The following is an 18,388-nucleotide window of genomic DNA, read 5'->3' as shown; positions in this document are numbered from 1 at the left end:
TAGAGGGCGAGGGGGCAGGAAGAGGGGGAGGAGGGGACGGGGAGGGGAGAGAGAGAAAGGGGCGGGGCAGGAGCGAGCGCGCCGGGACCAGAGGAAAGAGGGAGAGAGCGGGCGCAGGGCAGGGAAGTGAGTTTGTGTGCGCGAGGGTGTGCGTGTGCGCGCGCGTGTGTGCAGGGCGGGCGGCGGGGGGCGGGCCCGCGCTCCCCTCCGCCCGGCCCGCTCCTCCCGCGCGCTCACCGAGTCCGGGCCCAGCCGCGGGCGGCGCGCGGCGGGCGGGCAGCATGCTGAGCCTCCTCGTCTGGATCCTCACTCTCTCCGACACTTTCTCCCAAGGTAAGGCCCCGCGTCGGGCCGGGCAGCGCGGGGGCGCCCCGAGGCGGGCGGGGGCCGGCGCGGCGCGCGGAGGGGCGCGCAGGGACGGGCCGGCGGGGATGAGTTCTCCGTGGCTGGTTTCCGTTGCCCAAGTTGTTTCCTCGGCTGCGCGGGAGACCGGAGAACTGGGTGCGGGGGGGTGCCGGGGAGAACGGGGGCCCGAGCGCTCCAAGTCCTCCGCGGAGCCGCCGGCAGCGCGTCCTCCCTCCGCCTTCCGAGCCCGGGAGCCGGGACGCCCGGGAGCAGGCTGCGAGTTCAGATTTGGGGGCGGGAGGTGCGCGCGGAAAGCTGGGGACCCGGCTCCCGAGGGTGTCGCCGAGAACCTCCTCCCTGCAGCCCCGCCGCTCGTGCGCCGAGTCCGAGCCGAGGCCCCCACACCCTGGGGCTGCCCCCGCCGGAAGGGAGGGGTGTCGCGGGGCCCCAGTGCGGACTCAGAGCCCCTGCCCGCCAAGGCCCGGCGGGGCGTGGAGTTCCGAAGGCAGCCGCCGGCGGGCGGGACGTGGAGGGGAGCGCCGGCGGGCTAACACCCCACCTGGGTCGGGAAGGGGCTGCTGTGGGCAGCTTACTTGGAACTGGCAGGGGAGAGGCTGGGATGAGGCTGTTGCTGTGTCCTGAGGCAGGGCTGCGGCCGGGGAGGGAAGGGGACCCTGGAGGCCTGGGCCCGGACCCCGGCCGAGACTGGGGTCTGTGGGAGTGGGTTCCCGCCTCCCGGCTCTGACTCTAAGGAAGATTTAACCCCGCTGAGCTAGCTCCCCTCCCCCCCAGCGGAGCTGACACGGAAATTGACACACAAACCCGAAAATAGTCCCAGACTCTGAGACAGACGGCTCACCTACAGAGACAGACATACCCACAAGCATCCCCCAAACCCAGACAGACACATATACACAAAGACGCTGACACATCTGAGGAGGACACATTCCTCCCCCGTTCGGCTTGCACGTTCATGCACGCACACACAGCCAAACTCACAGTCACAGGAGCATGTATGCAGGCGGACATCCACAAGGACACCGCACACACACATGCACACACACACGCACTCTGAAACCCGTCGACAAATACCAACCCTCCAGCGAACAAAGAAACTTGAACAGACATTCAGACACCTAGGGAGATGTACAGACGACAAAATGGAGGAGGTGGTGGTCTCTTTGGGGTGGAGGGCATCTGGCAAGAAGGAAGTCAGTTTGGATAGAACACCCTTAGGGGTTGCCCTGTTCTGTTTCCTTCTTGGGCTGGTGGGGGTGTGTTTAGGGATGCGGTGTTATGCTGGACCCCTCCCCTCCTAACCAATCCCTTCCCTTGCTTCCAAGGCAAAACTGGACAGAGTTGGTGGGGGCTGGTCTTGGTCCATCTTTTCCCAAAATGGAACCCATCCCCCACCAACACACACCTAAGATCTGGGAAGGGTGCACACACTGGTGTGTGTCAGGTGGTAAGCGGTGCTGCGGTTGGCAGGCCAAGCCAGCCGCTTGGCAAAAAGTTAGGGAGATGACTTAAGTTCTGACTGTTGGGCCAGGCTGCTCAAGAGGGGGAAAGGTGGTGGGGGTAGGAGGGCAGCGGGTCAGTGGTGGTATGTAGTAGGGGCAGGCTTACGTCTGCCCCTTTCCTGCAGCCCTAACGTGTCAACACCATGGGACAAAATGAGCTTCAAGGAACAAAAGCTGCAGTTAGCGAACAGGAGAGACATGTGGATTGAATCGGGGACAGAAACGGTCAGAAAGAGAGAAGTGTGTTGTGTGCATTTCTCCTTTTGGAAAGGGGGGAGGGGCTGGGGGTTAGCTGAGCTCCCAGGGCCCTGCCTCCAATGGGGTGGGGGTAGGGGGTGAAAGCCAGACCTGAGCAAAGTGTGCAAAAGTATTTGGGTTTGGGGGAGGGGATACAAAGGAGAAGGAAGGGCGAGAAAAGACTGGAGGGGAGAGGGAATCCCACCGAGGGTTCCAGGGAAGCTGAGCCAGGACTGGGGTGGGAGTAGTGGGGGAAGGAATAGGGTCCCCGGAGACTGGGGCGCTCAAGGCCAGGGGACCTCCTCTCCTAGCTTCCATCCTTAGAAGAAGGAGTTGCGGGTTAGGGACTGGGATGGTGGGAGAGGATCTGGGCATTGCCATGGTGGTGAGGAAATGGGGAGAGGGGGGGAGGGCAGGCGGTTGCATTGAGGGGAGAGGGGAAGGCGAGATTCAGCCTAGACAGAGAAATAAAAATCGCATTTTAAAGAATTTCAATGGGCTTCATCAATCTTCATTTTTCACTAAATAATTTTCTGTATCTTATCTAAATGAAAACCATTATCCTTCCCCCCGTTTCCATCATGCGCTGGCTCCTCAGACTGATTGCGCCGAAAATTGAAATATTTATTCATTTTCTGGGAGATTTTCTCGCTCCCCGGTCTCAGGGAGGAGAAATTGAAAAAGAAAGATTATAGCTAATCAGAGCAATGTGGGATGACAGGGCAGCTCGGGGCGGGAGCTGCCTCCAGTGGGGGATGGAGGTGGGAGTAGGAGAAAAATCTGCCCCTCCAGCCCTCCGAGGTCCCTTGGGCAACCCCGCCACCGCTTGGCAGGAGGGCGAGGAGTAAGGAGAAGAGGCCCGAGGGCCTCCTAAATTCCCAGTATTCAGCTGCCTGCGTACAGCTCCATCCTGGCAGAGAACATGAGGCTGGAAAGAAGAGTAGTGGGGAATCTGCTCTCCCCTCCCTGTGCTACACACTGACTTTGAATGTCCCACTTTTGTCCCCCTGGCCCAGAGCAGGCCTTGAGGTTGGGGAAGAGGCAGGGGGAGACGGGGCAGAAATCAGGATCCCAGGTCCCCCTCCTTGACCTTGATTGGACTCTCTCTTCCATACACTTAGACCCAAAGGGGGGGCATGAACCCTGTACTCACTGCCTGGCTTTACTCCTGGCCGCAGACCTGGACCCCAGAGAACCCCAGACAGGAGGAGGGGGAGGCCCCTAGGCCTTCCCACCTTCTGCCGGTTACCATGGCTGCCTGGTTACTGGCCTTTCTGTGCCCGTTGTTCCCTGGTGGGGCGGGGAGCAGCAGCCCAGGCCCCGGCCTCCGGTTCTCACCCCCGTGACTTGAGAACTACCTGCTCTGATGCTAGTCCCTCTTTATACCCTTGGGGACCAAGTCTTAATTTCTCTTCATCCTTTCCGTTTCTGACACAGTGCTGCGCACACAGTAAGCGCCCTCCTACCCCTGATCAGTTGATTGATTTGATGAGAGTGCTACCATGTTGGAAGCAGTATTAAATGGTGATTACGTCACAGACTCAGGTCCAGCTCCCTGGTTAAGCCCCCACTGGCCACTCGGTAATCCTGTCGGCCTGCACAGGTACGGGCCTTCTCTGTGCCTCAGTTTCCTCATCGTGAATGTAAGGGTAGAAATAACACCTCAGAGGGTTGCAATGGCCGTTAACTACATCAGCCGTGTAAAGCGCACAGAACAGCGTCCGGCGCAGGGAGGAGTGCTCGGTATGCTGGTGTTACGACTTCGTGGCTGGACATAAATGGATAGGCAGCTGAGTTGTTGGCGCCTCCTTTCCAGCTCCTCTCTATGCCTCCCTTTTTTGTTTTCTCGCTCCAGCTGGCCAGATTCTTGGTCCTGGGCTTGGGCACCTCCTCTTCGTGTCTCTCCTGGAGAGGACTGGCTTGTGGCAGACCCAGGGGGGAAACTGACCCGCCCTGCCTGGTGGAGACCTCTGCCAAGCCCTGGGGAAGGGACTTAGCTCGCTCCGGGGAAGGAGAGAGCAAAGCAGATGCAGCTGGCATTCTAAGGAGAAGGGACCAAGGCTCGTGTGAGAAATGAACAGGGACACTAGCCCTGAGGTGGCAGCATTTCAGAGTCTGGAAATAATACAGTTCATGTATTGAACTCTTTTGCTAACTACTTGATACCCATTATCTACTTTGACCCCCACAAGGACGCCCTAGATCGGTTCTGTAATTATCCCCATTTCATGGATGAGAAAAATTGAGGTTTAGACAGGTAACGTATCCTGGTGGTAGTTGCAGGAATCGACTGGCCTCACAGCCTACACCCTTCCCTTTGCCAGGAATTCCAAAGCCCGTAGACTGGTCCTGGGCTATGTCAGGGCCATTCCTGCTCCAGGGGAACAGGATCTAGGAGGGAAGGGGAGTGTGTCTCAGAAAGGTAAACTCATTCACATTTTTTAAATAATCCTCTATTGTGAGATTCTGTCTACATTTGTGGATGTTGAATGGTTTTCCTTTGTTGATATGGTGGTACTTGTGACTTTTTTTTTTTAAAGGACTTGGCAAATACAAAATTTTGCCACCTTGTGTTCGCTTCTGATATTGAACACAGTCTTGAAGGGCCGTGAAGTACGAGGCGCAGATCTTACAGCGGCGAGGGGTGGAGCACTGAGTGGGGCCCTGGGGAGAATCCCAGGGTGGTCATCTTCTAAAGCAGCCCTGTCCCTGGAAGACATGGAGGCCTGGGGCAAAGGATGGCCTGGGGCAAAGGATGGCCTGTTCCAATCAGTTTGGGGAAGAGCTGCCTGGCTGAGTGGGTAAAAAGTGCATGTAGGAGAGGGGTTTCAGAGCAAAGCATTAAAATTACTTTTTATTGAATTCCTACTGTGTGCTTTTCAGATTCATTGTTCCTCATTTCTTTTGAAGATCTTGTGAACTTAATGTTACGACCACCATTTTATAGATAAGAAAACCCAAGCAGAGTTGAATTAACTTGCTCAGGCCATACTTGGGGTGTTAGATCCCAGATTAAAACTCCCTTGTCTCACTGCAAAGCCTGCATTTAGTGGGCTACCTGCCCTGCGGGATTGGAGGCTGAGGCAGCTCTCTGGGGCACTGGACACCTTCTTCTTTCTCTCCCCCCACCACAATGGGAGACAAGGCTTCTCCTGGTGCCTCGCTCAGCCCTCTTCCCCAGGGCTCCGGCTGGGGCACCTAGCCCACATGGTCTTCCTGCCTAGCTTGGTGGTCCTCTGTTTTATTCAGTGGGGGTGGCAATTATCAATATCATCTCTTGTCTGTCAGGAGAAGGAGGCTTGTCATGCTCCAGCCCCCATTCTAACCACCTTTAGAGTCTTTTAACTTTGTATCTGTGTAGTGCATTCCAATTTCAACAACTTTTTTCACATGTACCATCTCACTTAGTAGAGATATATGGCCACCCTGTGGTATAGGCTGGGAAGTTACTATTTCTCCACTCAGTAGCTGAGAAAACAGACCTTAAGAGGGCACCTGACTTCTTAAGGGGCAGCAGTTGGGCTGGACAAAAGGATGGGGGTCCTTCATCTTACCAATTTCTGGGGGCTGTTTCCAGCTGAGGGTAGGGAAATAACACTCCATGCATCCAGAAAGCTACCTGAAACCCCAGTTCCTGCTTGGTCTCCTCCCAGGGCCTCCAGGCCACTTGGCAATCTTCTGGGAGGAGGCTCTAGCTTGGAAGGGGCTCTTTGCAGGTGGGTGATCAGTGGTGGAGGAGAAAGAGGCTGCCATAGTCTTTAATCCTGAAATGTAAAGCCAAGGAGAGACAGTGTCTGGAGTCAGGAAAGCGAATGCACTCACTCCAAGTGACTGAGAAGGTTAGTCACTTTTGTGGAGGGCCCACTTTGTTTTGCATATATTAGTAACTCACTTAATATTGACCATCTGTTAAAAGTGAGAACTATTATCCCCATTTTTAGAAATGGACAAACAGGACCCAAAGAAATCAAGCAGATTGTCCAAGATGATAGGCCAGGGAGTAACTGAGCCAGGACTTGAACCCACACATGGAAGCTCGGGTGGGGGGGGCACTGAATGGTTCCCGGCACTTGGACCACTTCTGCATTACTGCCGAATGAAAGGCTGCAGACACTGTCTCGCAGCCCAGCGTGGGTGCTCACATGCATGTGCATAGATTCACTCGTGCCCTCACACATAGCTGTTGCTCACCCCCTGTACTTGTGGACACATTATATCCATCTTTCGCTCAGCCTTCCATTCACCAGAGTACTGGTGTGCCCTGCGGCCCCCTTGCTGTGTGCCACTTCCCTTCCGGCTATGGCAGCCATCTGAGGTTGTAAAGGAATTGCTGCTAGTCCTGTCTTGCATGCTCTGTATCTCTTCTGATAGATGCACACACCAAGCTTAAGAGAGTCAGAACCCTTGGGTTCCCATCCTGTGACACCAGCCTCTCTCCATCCTGCAGCCCCAGCTCTTACATCCTCCTGTCCCTGATGTGCAGGCAGTGGGAACCTGATTGAGTTCTCTGAGCACCCAGGGTGAAAGCTGCTCTATCTCCCAGACATCCCGGGCGATCCCATTGTTCTTATTTTTCCCATTCCACTCTCTCTCCCTCCATCAGCTCTCTGCAGGCTCCCAGTCCCGCCTCCCTCCACATTTAATTTCTCCAGCAACTTTTATTAACCTCTGTATTCTCTAGGGGCTGGAGCCTTATTCCTCTCTGCCCTCCACGAGCCCATTTAACAAAATTGGGATCGTATTGAAATAAATGGGCCTTGCAGCCAGCCAGCCTCCTAAGAATTAAGGGTCTTAAATCCAGGGGTGGAAATCTCTAGCACTCCCTAGCAAATTCCGCTAGTCTCCCAGGAGATAGTGCTGCAGCTTCATTCCTCTGGAGGCCTGGCTCTGGGAAGGGGATGCGGGAATCTCCCAGAAGGCCGTGGGGCCTGGGTTTTGAGGCAGGAAAGGGGGAGCAGGAGCCTGAGTCCCTGTGCTGCGGGCCTGCAGGGCTGTCCCACGAGGCTGACTCCCCCGGGCTAGGTTAGGAGTCACAGATTCTTCTGCTGGGCTGGGCCTTCGACTCTTTTCTCCTCTGCCCCTCATTTCTTTCTGAAGCCACAAGGGGTACATCCTGGAAGGTGTGTGGGAAGAGTAAGCACTCAGCACCTTTGTTCAGCAGAAGTTGAGCTCTGTGCCTACTGTGTGCCAGGCACCAGTGTTGCAGCATGAATAAAATACTATCCCTGCCCTTAAGGGCCTCACTTCATGATTGGGTGCAAATTAGTTCACTTCAGTAGGCCTCTAACATAAAATGGGGAGGACTCGTTTTTTTCCAAATCAGCTAATGTGTACTACTTTATCCAAAACATATTGGTAGGCACTAGGGGGAATTAAGAATAATGACATCATACAGCGCCTTCCCTCCAAGAAGCTAAGACATGCGTACACAGAGATACCTGGTAATGCTGAGCAGGGTGTAGTTGGTGCCAGGAGGGCAGTGGGCACGGCCAAAGCTGCAGAGCTCAGGAGAGGGGAGTTTCTGTGGGCTGAAGAGACCAGGAAAGGCTCCATGGAGGAAGTGGGTCTAAGGATGGACAGGATGTGGATGTGGCAGGAAGACAGAGAACATTAGCAGACCCACCCAACTTCTGGGGCCAAGGTGTGGCTGCCATGATGAGGGGGCTACACTGAGGCTGGTTGCAGCTGGGGGTTTGGGTTGGGGAGAAACAGTTCAGGTGATCAGAACTAGAGACAGGGGCCAGACACTGAGGGCCTGGGAAAGCCAGGCCAGAGACTGTCCTGTAAGAACTGGGGAGGCCGGGATTTCTGTTTTTTAAGCAAAGGATGCATTAAAAACCAGGAGGATCCCTATCTCATTCTTCACCGAACCCTCCCCTCTTCTTAATCTCCTCATCTGCTGGACCTGCTGTAGAGATGGGCAACCCCTTCAATTTAAAAAAGTAAAATAAAAAGAGTAAAGTAAAACAGATAATTAGGTTTGACCAGGCAGAAGTGAGCAGAAAACCTTCGAGAAGCATCATTTCCACCTTGGGAAGTCTCAGATCTGTGACCTGAGTTGGGAGCTTCAGGAATGATGGGGATCTTGCTTCTCTGCGGATGCCCAGGGGTCAGGTAAAGATGCCCAGAGGCAGAGTTCAGTGGAGATGAGTTGGGGGGGCGGGGAGAGCCCACAGCCTCCTGGATGCCTGAATCTAGGCTCTCTGTCCTCTGTGTCCACTGAGCCTAGGCTGGGTCTGCCTGGCCCAGAGCCCAGGGAACCATCTAGTTCCATCAGGAGAGCCGGTCTGGATTTAGTCTCTGCAGAATCAGTACTGGGCTGTTTCCTCTGGTCAGTGGCCTTACGTGTGTGCGCATTTGGGGACTAAACCAAAGATCTTTAAATCTCTGCTGGGAAATAAACTCTGGTTTTGCAAATGAAAACCTTTGAAGAGGGTTCTCGATGGGGGCACTAGAGCCTGTGTCCAACTAGCCAGCATTCAGGGCTGAGCTGGGCCTGGCACTCAACTAGGCACCAGGGATGAAAACATAAGTGACATCTGGTCCCTGTCCTTGAAGCCTTCTCAGTCTGGTGGGGGAGACGGTTGTAGGAACACATATTGACAATAGTACAAGATAAAGGTTGTGAGTGGTATGTGAAAAATGCTGAAATCTAACTGTCCGAGGCGGGGTAGGGGGAGGGGGGAGATGGGCAGGGGGAGGGGACCCGCACAGATGTGCGGCCCAGGGGCTGCGGCTGGAGGCTCTGGAATGCAGCCCCGCTCAAGATACCCTGGCTGTGGACAAGCCCCGATTGTGCCCCCTGCTCTGGATGGAAGGAGCCGAGGAATCCCAAGGAGGGAGCTGAGGTCCCTCCCAAGGATTATGATTTCCAGGAACAAAGGCAGTTTATATGAAGTGCACTTTCCCCAAATCTCCCAACCTCTGTGTCCGGTTCCCTCTCCCCACCCCCACTCCCACCCAACTGAGCTGATTTCTAAATTAACTTTGTCCTTGTAATCAGCTTAGCTGAGGTTTTTTTTTTTCCCTCCTCCCTCCTTCCTGAATTCTCCCAGGAGCAGCCTGGGGCCCTGCTTGCTCCATTACCCAGCATTGTCAAACCGGGAGGCGCTTTGAACGGCTTCTTCCCATTTGATTTGAGTAACTGGGAGGTCATTAAAAGGAAAGAGCTGAGGTGGGCAGATGCAGGCCGAGGGAGACAGCGGGAGAGGGAGAAAAAGGAGTAGAAACCCAGGGACCGGCAGGCCGGCAGGCAGGCAGGCAGGGTGAAGTCCAGAAGAGAAGTTGAGAAGTTGGGGTTTTCTTCACCCGAGTTGTCCAGAAGGACATTTTCATCTGTTCAGCAGGACTCCTGGGGTTTCATCCCAAAGCCTGAGAAACTGATACACTGCTCTGTGCCTCAGTCCCAGCCTTGACCTCACTCACTGTGCATGGGGTGGGGAGCTCCCCTCAGCCCGCCTCTCCCCACGCACATACCTGGGCGGCCCTCCGTCCCAGCTCCCCAGCATCCACCCCGAGTCAGCCACTCTGCTGCTGTCAGTGCTAGACCGGGGCGCCTCTCAACCTGCGCACATCTGGGAAGTCGCCCCTCACCAGGCAGTGGGTGAGAATGAAAATTCATTTTATGTCTGTTGTTTAAGCCACATATAATTAGAAAGGAAAATCTGACTATGCAGAAAATAAACCACGAATGCATTGCAAAGTGAAGTTGAAATGACTTCTGGATTATCTGCACAGCTGCCGCTCTCCACTAATGCAGAAAATTGAGAGAGGAGCCCGTAAAGCCAGTATCCAAGAGATTTAGTTTGTGCACGTTGCCTTCGGTTTCATTCCAGGATCATGTGATAAAACTGGCCTCTCCACACAACGCCAGAAAGGGTAACCCCTCAAGTGCCCTGGGACCTCCCTGCCAGAGGGTCTGTGGGAAAGCGAGCTTCTTTCCCAGACGGGCTGGCACCTGAGTGGTCATGATCAAGGCACTTAACTGGAGCCTCGGTTTTCTCATCTATAAAATGGAGCCAGTAATACGTACCTCCGAGGGCTGCCATGAACACTGGATGGAGCAATCTGTATTAAGGACCAGAATCTGGAACACTGTAGGTATTCAATTAACCATAGTTACTATGAATATTGCTCAGTGCTTGCTTTTGACAGCTCACTGTCCAAGGCAGATCTGAAGTTAGGATGAGTGAAGAACAAGCTATAGTCCGAAATTCAGATGCTCTCTGGTCACTGTGCTGAGAGAAGTGAACAGTGGTGTTAGGCATTCCTGGAAAGTGCCTAGATTAGAATTAGGGCTGAGACCTGGCTCTGAACATGGAGTGGTCTTGTCACCTCTGTGAGCCTTAGTTTTCTCATCTGTGAAATGGAGGGATTGTAACCCCTTACCCCTACTTTCAGACCTGGAAAAGTACCCCTAGGACAGCCCATAGGAAGCATGACCATCATTTAACTCCCATCTCCAGAAGGTTTCAGCTCCGTGCATCAGAAGATGATTCTCAGACTTTAACGTGCTTACGAAACACCCGGGGACCTTGTCAAAGTGCAGGTTCTGATTTCAAAGGCCTGGAGTAGAGTTGAGTTTTGGGGGCCTTGGCACTAAGCTCCCAGGGGCTGCTGAGGCTGCTGGTCCTAGAACCACACTTTGAAGTGTTAGAGGATGCTTTCCTCAGGGGAAACGGATTTTTAACATTCTAATGGGAAGCAAGAGAAAATAGAATGCAGCATTTAACCAAATTCGCTTTCCAGCCAGCTTAGTTGTATAACAGAGCCCGGGACCATTGATTCTGGAGCATCGACGCGGTTCGTTTCAGAGAAGTACGTTGTGGGACACGAGAAGGTGCTGTGCTTGCCAGTTTGCCCATCTTCTGCCCCAGCAGTGACCTGCCCAGCCTCCCCCTGCCACCTCACAAGCTCCCAGCCACCCCACTCTGCCCCACGTGCCAACGGCTGCCAGATGCGAAGTTGAAAAATAACCAGCCAGTAAGTTGGTGGAAATTCCTCCATGCCTGACTCAGCTGGTCAATTTCCACTCAAATTTTTTTTTTCTTTTATGAGAAAAATGTCCTCACAATCCAGGTCTCATTTTGGTTGACATTTGGGGGGAAATATTTTGATAGAGATGCTCAGCCAGGACCTTGACCCTGTTGGCTTTGGCCATGAGCCTGTGGTGTGATTTGAGAAGGAAGGTGGGTCACTGGCTTACCTGGGGGCACGGCCTTGGGGGAGGAATGAAGAACCACGCCTGGGCAGGTCAGCTTCTCGCCCACATAGACCTCATGGGTGCTCAACCCACACAGTGAGCTGGCCCACTCTTTCCTTCCTTTCTCTCTCTGTGTGCTGAGCCCTGGGCTGTAGCGGAAGAACCTTCGACCAGAGACAGAGAATCTCACTTCAGAGTTCCCCATGGTGGTCCTTATATTTAAGGAATCCTCTCCACTAGGGGAAGCAGGAATTCCCGTTACCTCTCCTTCACACTTCTCTTCCCCAGAAAACTGACACACGTTGCAGGGGCACGTGGGCATGCATGGAGACTACACACATAAATCCTGGGGTTTCAGAGTAAGTAAAGAAGGGGGTGGGATGGGTCAGATTGGGCTTCCCAGGACATAAACCTGGGATCAGAAATGAAAATGGAGAGAGTCCTTTAAGCATCCCTGCCTTTCTGGACTCTTAAGGTGCCTCTCTTTAGGCTGGACAGACTTGACACAACCTAGACATCAGTGCATGTCCTTTTTCTGGAGAGAAATGAAATTCATTAGCTCTCTCTGCTCACTCACTTTCCTAATAGTCCCTGGCAAGCAGGAAGTTCTCCTTTGTGTCTAACCCAAACCCATCCTGCTCCTGCATGAAAAAATTGTCTTATTGGAATTGTAACTGACTGTGTCTCCAGTATTCTCTGTCTGGGTAAGTAACATTTTCCCCAGCAGGCCCACTTCAGGGCAAAGCTCCATGTAATAGAGAAGCAAGCCCAGAAAGGTCATAGTTGAGACAGTCTCCAAGGCCCAGGTGAGCCAGAGCAGGCTGGCTAGTTAGGGGTCAGATTTGCTTTCCAGCAAGCCACCAAGGCTGTCGTCCCAGTGTCCCCAGTCAGGTCCGGAAGGACAGTGTTCACAGGAACCTGGCTGAGTCCCATGCCCTAAACTGTCCAGCAGCCCCTTCTCAGCAGCTCCGAGCCCCTGGGGGCTGGAGGCCTCTGCTGTCCTTCCCACCATCTCTCACTCATGACCTGGGAGTCCCTCCTTCTCCCTCCACAGGGGCCAGGCTGAGAGACCCTGGAATCTCCTGCTGAAGCCATGTGCCCGAGGAAAGTGGGGCACGGAGGAGAGCTGGCAGAGGCAGGCCTGCCCCCCAGTCACGACCTGTTCAAGCTTCAGAGCAGGAATATTTTCCTTTTGGGATCACATAGGGATGTCCTCAGCCCAGCCTTGCTGGGGTGCATCCCAAGTGACATCAGCAAGGGCAGAGAAGGGGTGTCTGCAATGGGCTGTCTGCCCTCAGAGCTCTCCTAATCTGGTGCAGGAGTGTGGTCATTTCCCTGGGGTATGCACCGCAGGAGATTAGAGCAAACTGAGTTGTGTACTTGAACTCAAGGGAAGAGACTTGGGTTCTACTATGGGACGGCTATTGTAATAAGAGAGATAGGTCCCACGTTTCAGAGTTAAACACATGCAAAGGTTATCTAAATAAAGGGGGATTTTGAACCCTGTTGTGCATGGGAGGAGATGGAAAGAGGTACTGGATGAGTTAAGGAGGGTTCACTGGAAAGGGCAGCAGGAAGGGGCAGAAGGTAGCAGTGGACCTAGTGGACAGAATCGGATGAAAGAGGGTAGAAGAGACCACCCTTATAGGAGGGCTCATGGAAATCAGAGTGGGGGCCAGGAGGAGTGCGCCCAGCAAGCGTTTGGGTCGGAGGAGCTGCGAGCTGTGGTGTCGCTTTGTCACGTGTGGCCCCTTCACACCAGCTGGATGACACACTCCCACACGCACAGGCAGCCACTCACCTCGGGAGGAGAATGGTGTTGAAGGAGCTTCTGCTCCCTCGGGGACAGGGCGCAATGTAAGTGTTTGGAAGGGGAGGAGCAGGAGCTGAGTGTCTAGGGGGAGAGAGGAATTTGGGCCCCTGCCCTCCTGGGGGAGACAGGAGGGTGTTGTGAGTTGGCTTCAGCACGGAGCTGGCCTGCAGGGCAGCTTGCATTTGTGGGGGCGGTAGGTACCCTTTGTCAAGGGTAGCCATGGCCTGGGGTCCTGGAAGCCTGGCAGGGGACAGTCTGTGCAGCCTGGACTGTGGCCGCCATCCACCAGGAGAACCACACGCAGCGCTCCGGGCTGCTCCCTGCCCCGCAGCCGGTGGCCCTCTTCCTCCTGCTGTCCTTCCCTGTCTGTTGGTCTGTCGCTCGGCAGGAGTGAAATGCTCCCTGCTCTAGAAGCATTTGGTGCTTGATAATTTGTGGATTATAGCTAACTCTCGATAAAGATTCCCCTAATTGCTGGGCTCACCTCAGGTTCCATCATCAAAGCAAAGCCGCGAGGCCCCCTCTCGCCCTCCTTTCCTTTTTATTATCTCTTAATTAATCACTCCGGCTTTCACACTTAGCAGATAATTACAGTCTCCTGGGCACGCAGCTCATTTTCATAACCTCCTGCTCCAAGCCAGCAGCAGAGGGTGGGTGGGGAGGAAGCAGGAGTGCAGGGGAGAGGGGAAGAGGTGCCGGAGGAGGGGTGAGACTCCCGGAGGAGGAAAGGGCACGTGGGGCAGCAGCAGGGCTGCATGGAGGGTGAGCGCAGCTGGACCGGAACCCTGGTCTGCCCAGCAAGGGCCATGGAGGCTGTGCCTGTGGGTAGGGAGGCCGGCTTGCTCCTGGGGAAGGGCCCGCCTTCCGCACGGATGCTGGCTCAGCCTGGGCTGCAGGGTGCTGGCTGCCTTGGCCTGCCCCAAGCAGGGGCAGCGTGGGGGGCAGCACAGCTGCACAGGTTGGTGGGCAGGGATCTGGGTGAGGAGCAAGGGATGGACGGTCCCCAGTGGGGTTCCTTCAGCCGTGTGCTGGGTCTTGGGGCCCGCTGGGTGGGGAAGGCTGTGACCAGAAATGAGGGCAGGGCTGGTGTCCAATCAGGACCTGGGGCTTGGCCTTAGAGGAGAGCAGGGCCCACGTCCTGGAGCTGAATGACCCCTCAGTGATATCAGGTAAGGAGGGCTGACTTCTATTTACTTGTAGGCGCTCTGCCTGGGGTTACACGATATGCCAGTCACCCCCATTTTAGAGTTGAGAAAAACGGGGGGCTCAGGAAGATTAAGTAAAAGGAGGGAGGAGGAGAGCTGCACCCCCTGGGCCTTTGGCCCCGGCATCCCCGCAGGGCTTGGGGCTTCCCACAGGCTTCCAATCCAGAGGTGAGCAGAGAGGCCACGTGTCCAGATTATGGATTTGGGGGGCTCAGAGACAGAGACAGAAGAGTTTACCCAGAGAGTCAGACGCAGCCCTGGACTGCAACCCAACGCCCAGTGCTCCTGTGTCTGTCCCTCGTTCCTGTCCTTCATCATGGCCCTGCAACCTGGGCTTCTGCAGGTGTCGGGCAAGAGGTGATGGAGAATGGGGGACATCTGCTTTTCCCTCTATGAATTTTTTTCGTGACCCTAGCAGAGTGTGCCTGCTCTCTGGGATGCATCCGGTCGGATTCTATCGCTTTTGCCCATTAACGAGCTGGGGGACATTGGGATCATCGTATGCCCTCTCTGAGTCTCAGTTTCTTCACTGGTAAAAGGGAATTTGAAAAGATGGCAGGAGGTCCGTGTAAAATGGTCCCTGACATAAGACAGGTGCTTAACAAATGGTAGCTGTTCTTACCATGCTATGTGAAAGCACCTAGCCTCTGCGCAGCAGGAACCGACGTACAAGACAAGTCGCTGTTTTTAAAAGCCCATCGGGGAAGGAGGGTCCTTTTGTTCAACTTCCTCAGTAAAGGAGGGCACGAAGTTTCCACCCTGTGTTCCTTCTGGGTTGTGCCATTGAGCGAAGCCTTGACAGCCCAGGCCACTCTGTCCTCGAGCAGTTTTTCTTTCCACAAATAAGTTTTCTGTTCAGGCCAAGGCTGCTTCCAGCTCAGAGCTTATTGCGTCGAGTTCCAGGCGGGGTTCCAGGTCCCTTTTGCTGACCTCCAGGCCTCCAACTGTCCCTTGTGCCTGCCTCTAGCAGAGCCTGGGTGCCAAAGGGTTACCCGTGTCAGGTAGCCCAGGGCTGGCAACTTCTGACTGCGCTTCTGGCTTCCTGGGCATTGCAACAGAGTGCTGCCCACCAGAGAGGCAGTATAGAAAGAGCGCTGATGGGGAGTCCAGCTGTGGGCTGTAGCCCCATGGGAGCCTGTCATGGAGTGACCTCACAGTGACCTGGGACAGTGTTTTTATCATAAAACGAGAAGGTTAATCTCCAAGGTTCTTTCTGGCTGCAGTTTTCTGACTCTTTGCCATCTTGTGGGAGTTCATGAAAAGGACTGGTTCTTCCTGAATGAGGCCCTGGATCGCTCCGATTTGGTTTGCGTGCCAAGGCCCGGGTATTGATTTCAGAGCGCTGGAGCCGGGCACCCAGAGAGAAGCATTATTTGCTCAGGAACCAGGGGTGGAAACAAAAGATATATACATTTTTAGATCTGGTCTGGACTTGGGGTGAAAACAGGAGTGTCCCCCCACCACACACACACACACGCACACGCACACAGGCAGTCTGCTGTCCTGGGGATGGTCCAGCCCGTGCGGGCCGGTGTGGGACCCCAGACCTCCAGTGGGGATGCTTGTGTGCACATGGTGGTCAGTGTTTCTCCCTGAAGAAACGTGCTCTGGCTTCACCTTGAACTTCAGCTTTGGTCTATGCAAAGGTTGTGAAGAGTCTTGTGGGAACATAAATATTTGGCAGATTTCTTCCCCTGAAAGCTTTTCTTCTCTTTCCTTTTTCTGGGAACTTTCGCCAGCAAGATCAAGGCCCCTCCACCCTGCCGTTCTCCCTCCCCTTGGCCTGAGACTCCCAACCCCCCTTCTCCTCCTCCCCAAATGCAAACAGAGTGAACTGGTGGGTACTGGGAGTCATCTCAGAGCAAAGTGGGTCTGGAAGAAAGGAGTGAAACTACCAATGGCTCTCCCGAGAGGAGAAATTATAAGAAGGGAGGAGAGAGGGAGAGGAAGAAAATAAGCAAATGGCATCTGTGGTGAAAAGTGAATTCCAGACATTTAAAATTCTTTTGGTTTTAATCATCTCAGAGCCCAACCAGAGGCGAGCTGTGGGGGAGGGAGGGAAAAATGCAAATCAGGGCTGTCCACCAGTGGCCAGTGTGCGGGAGTCTCGGGCCACGGGTGACTCCTGGGTCTAGGCTGTGTTGGCTCCTCACACCCCATCCTTGTCCCCCACCTCTGGCATCGGGGCTCTGAGCGGCTCGTCCGCCAGGGCCTTCACCTCATTTCATAGGCTCCCTTCACACTGGGGCTTGAAGCACTGACCTTTCAGATTTCTACCAGATTCCAAGTTCCCTCAGGCCTTGGATTGTGTTTTGTTAAAAACAAAACAAAAATAACAAACAACAGGCTCCAGCCTCTTTCATAAGTCATGCCTGGGCCTCTTCAGTGAGGGTCAGGCCCTCAGAGAAGCTTCTAGACTTGTGTTCCTCCTTTGCAAATGGATTTGATGCGATGAATTGTGCCTGGAAGAGACTTCAGAAAGAAGGGGGAAGTGGGAGGGGGTGGGAGGGGGTGGCGGTCCGCACTGTGCTCCAGCTGGGATCTCCTGGGTTGTCGCAGGGACAGCCCTGTGAGGGTCTTGGGGGTCCTGGGCTGTGTATCTGTCCCACCCTCTGTTTGCCGTTCCAGGTTGTCAGGAAAAGCAGCCAACGAAACCCCTGGACACTGGAGTGGGGAAGGAATGTGTCCCAGGCAAATTCCTTTTCCCCAGCCACGGGGTCAGGTGGGTTTTAGGGGGAGGGGGTGAATCAGAAATCTTGGCAGCCTGGTGAGGTGACAAATGGGGAGGCCAAGAGGGAAGCAGAGCCTCTTTCTTTCCCTGAAAGCTATTTCTTCTTTTTCCTTTTTCTTGACATTGCCCACAGCCCGAGACCCCCGCACACTGGCTACTTGACAGCCTGGAGAGAAGCTGGAGGAGGGCAGCGAGGACACACCTCCAGGGCCTCTCCTCCTGTGCTCAGCATCTTCCCTTTTTCTGAGGTCCCCCCATTCCACCGTCCCCCCAACTTTGAGTTCTCTCTTCCTCCTTCCCTGGACAGCCCTCTCCATTCTCCTGACCCTCCGTGGTTTCCCACGCACACCCCCCCTTTCTCTCATACTTTGATTCCTGGGTGTTCAGACTTTGTTTCCTCGAGTGACCTCCCCCTCCCGGTCCCCGCTTGAGGTTGCCCACAATGGCAGCTCCAAGGTGTATTAGAGTTGATCTTAGACCTGGAGCTGGGTCACCTAGATTTTCATCTTGACCCTTCTTGGGCAAGTCACGTGCTCTTTCCAGGCCTCAGTTTATTTAGCTGAAGAGCAAGGTGCCTACTGCATGAAGCCAGAGGGCCCTGTATATGCTGTTCAGCTTCCAGGTAGAAGAGCAGGATCTGGAGTTCAGACAGCTTGGTTCTGAACCCAGGCCTGCTGCCTGCTGCCAGCGGACCCCTGTGTAAGTCATTCACCTTGCTGGAGAGAGTTGTGGTGTCTCCTTCCTAGTGTGATGATAAAGGTTGCATTGCATAATCTGTGTAGCCTGCTCAGCAAGGTAGAGCGTGCAGTATATGTTAGCTCTGACTGTTAAATTGACTCCTGATAGGCGGTGGTGTGGAGCAATGAAAGGTCCCCCGGGTTTGTAGTCAGGAGACCTGGGTTCAGATTCTGGCTTCCTCCCTGACTTTTGTATGACCTTGTACAAATTCACTTTCCTAATTATGGCATTGAATTAAAAAATCCTGTTCTGCTTTGCGTACCTCGGGAACTGTGAATATAAGTTAATGTGAGGTTCCTGGGGAGAAGCACCTTCTCTGTCTTGGTCCTGTGCACACCCCATCTCCACCCGCTCTGTACCTGGCATAGGCACTCAGGACATATGCATTATATGAATAATTGACGGGAAGGTACTACCTTATGAACAAGGGAACTGGGACTCTGAATGGGAAACAGGCCGGCCCAGGAGGGATGCAGCTAGCCCTTTGTTGGGGGGCTGTTCTCTGTACCGTAGGATGCTTAGCGTCCCTGGCCCCTGCTCACTAGAAGCCAACAGTACCCCAGCCACAGGTGTGACAATAAAAAATATCTGTGGGCC

The 18,388-nt window shown here is 54.4% G+C and overlaps 1 protein-coding gene across 3 annotated transcripts in view; it reads left to right on the top strand.

Moving 5' to 3' along the window:
• The first annotated feature begins 126 nt into the window (after positions 1-126).
• KIRREL1 (kirre like nephrin family adhesion molecule 1) overlaps positions 127-18,388 on the top strand; it is a 95,826-nt gene continuing 77,564 nt past the window's right edge. For all 3 annotated transcript variants that reach the window (XM_017652926.3, XM_017652928.3, XM_017652925.3), the window contains exon 1: positions 127-333. In XM_017652926.3, coding sequence (XP_017508415.1) covers positions 282-333 — 52 coding nt within the window. In that variant the 5' untranslated portion in view covers positions 127-281. The remainder of the gene's footprint in view (positions 334-18,388) is intronic.

This window comes from Manis javanica, chromosome 14 (genome assembly GCF_040802235.1).
Source record: "Manis javanica isolate MJ-LG chromosome 14, MJ_LKY, whole genome shotgun sequence".
NCBI lineage: Eukaryota > Metazoa > Chordata > Mammalia > Pholidota > Manidae > Manis > Manis javanica.
Note: the sequence above shows the minus strand (reverse complement) of the source record. Positions and strands in the feature narration are given on the sequence as shown.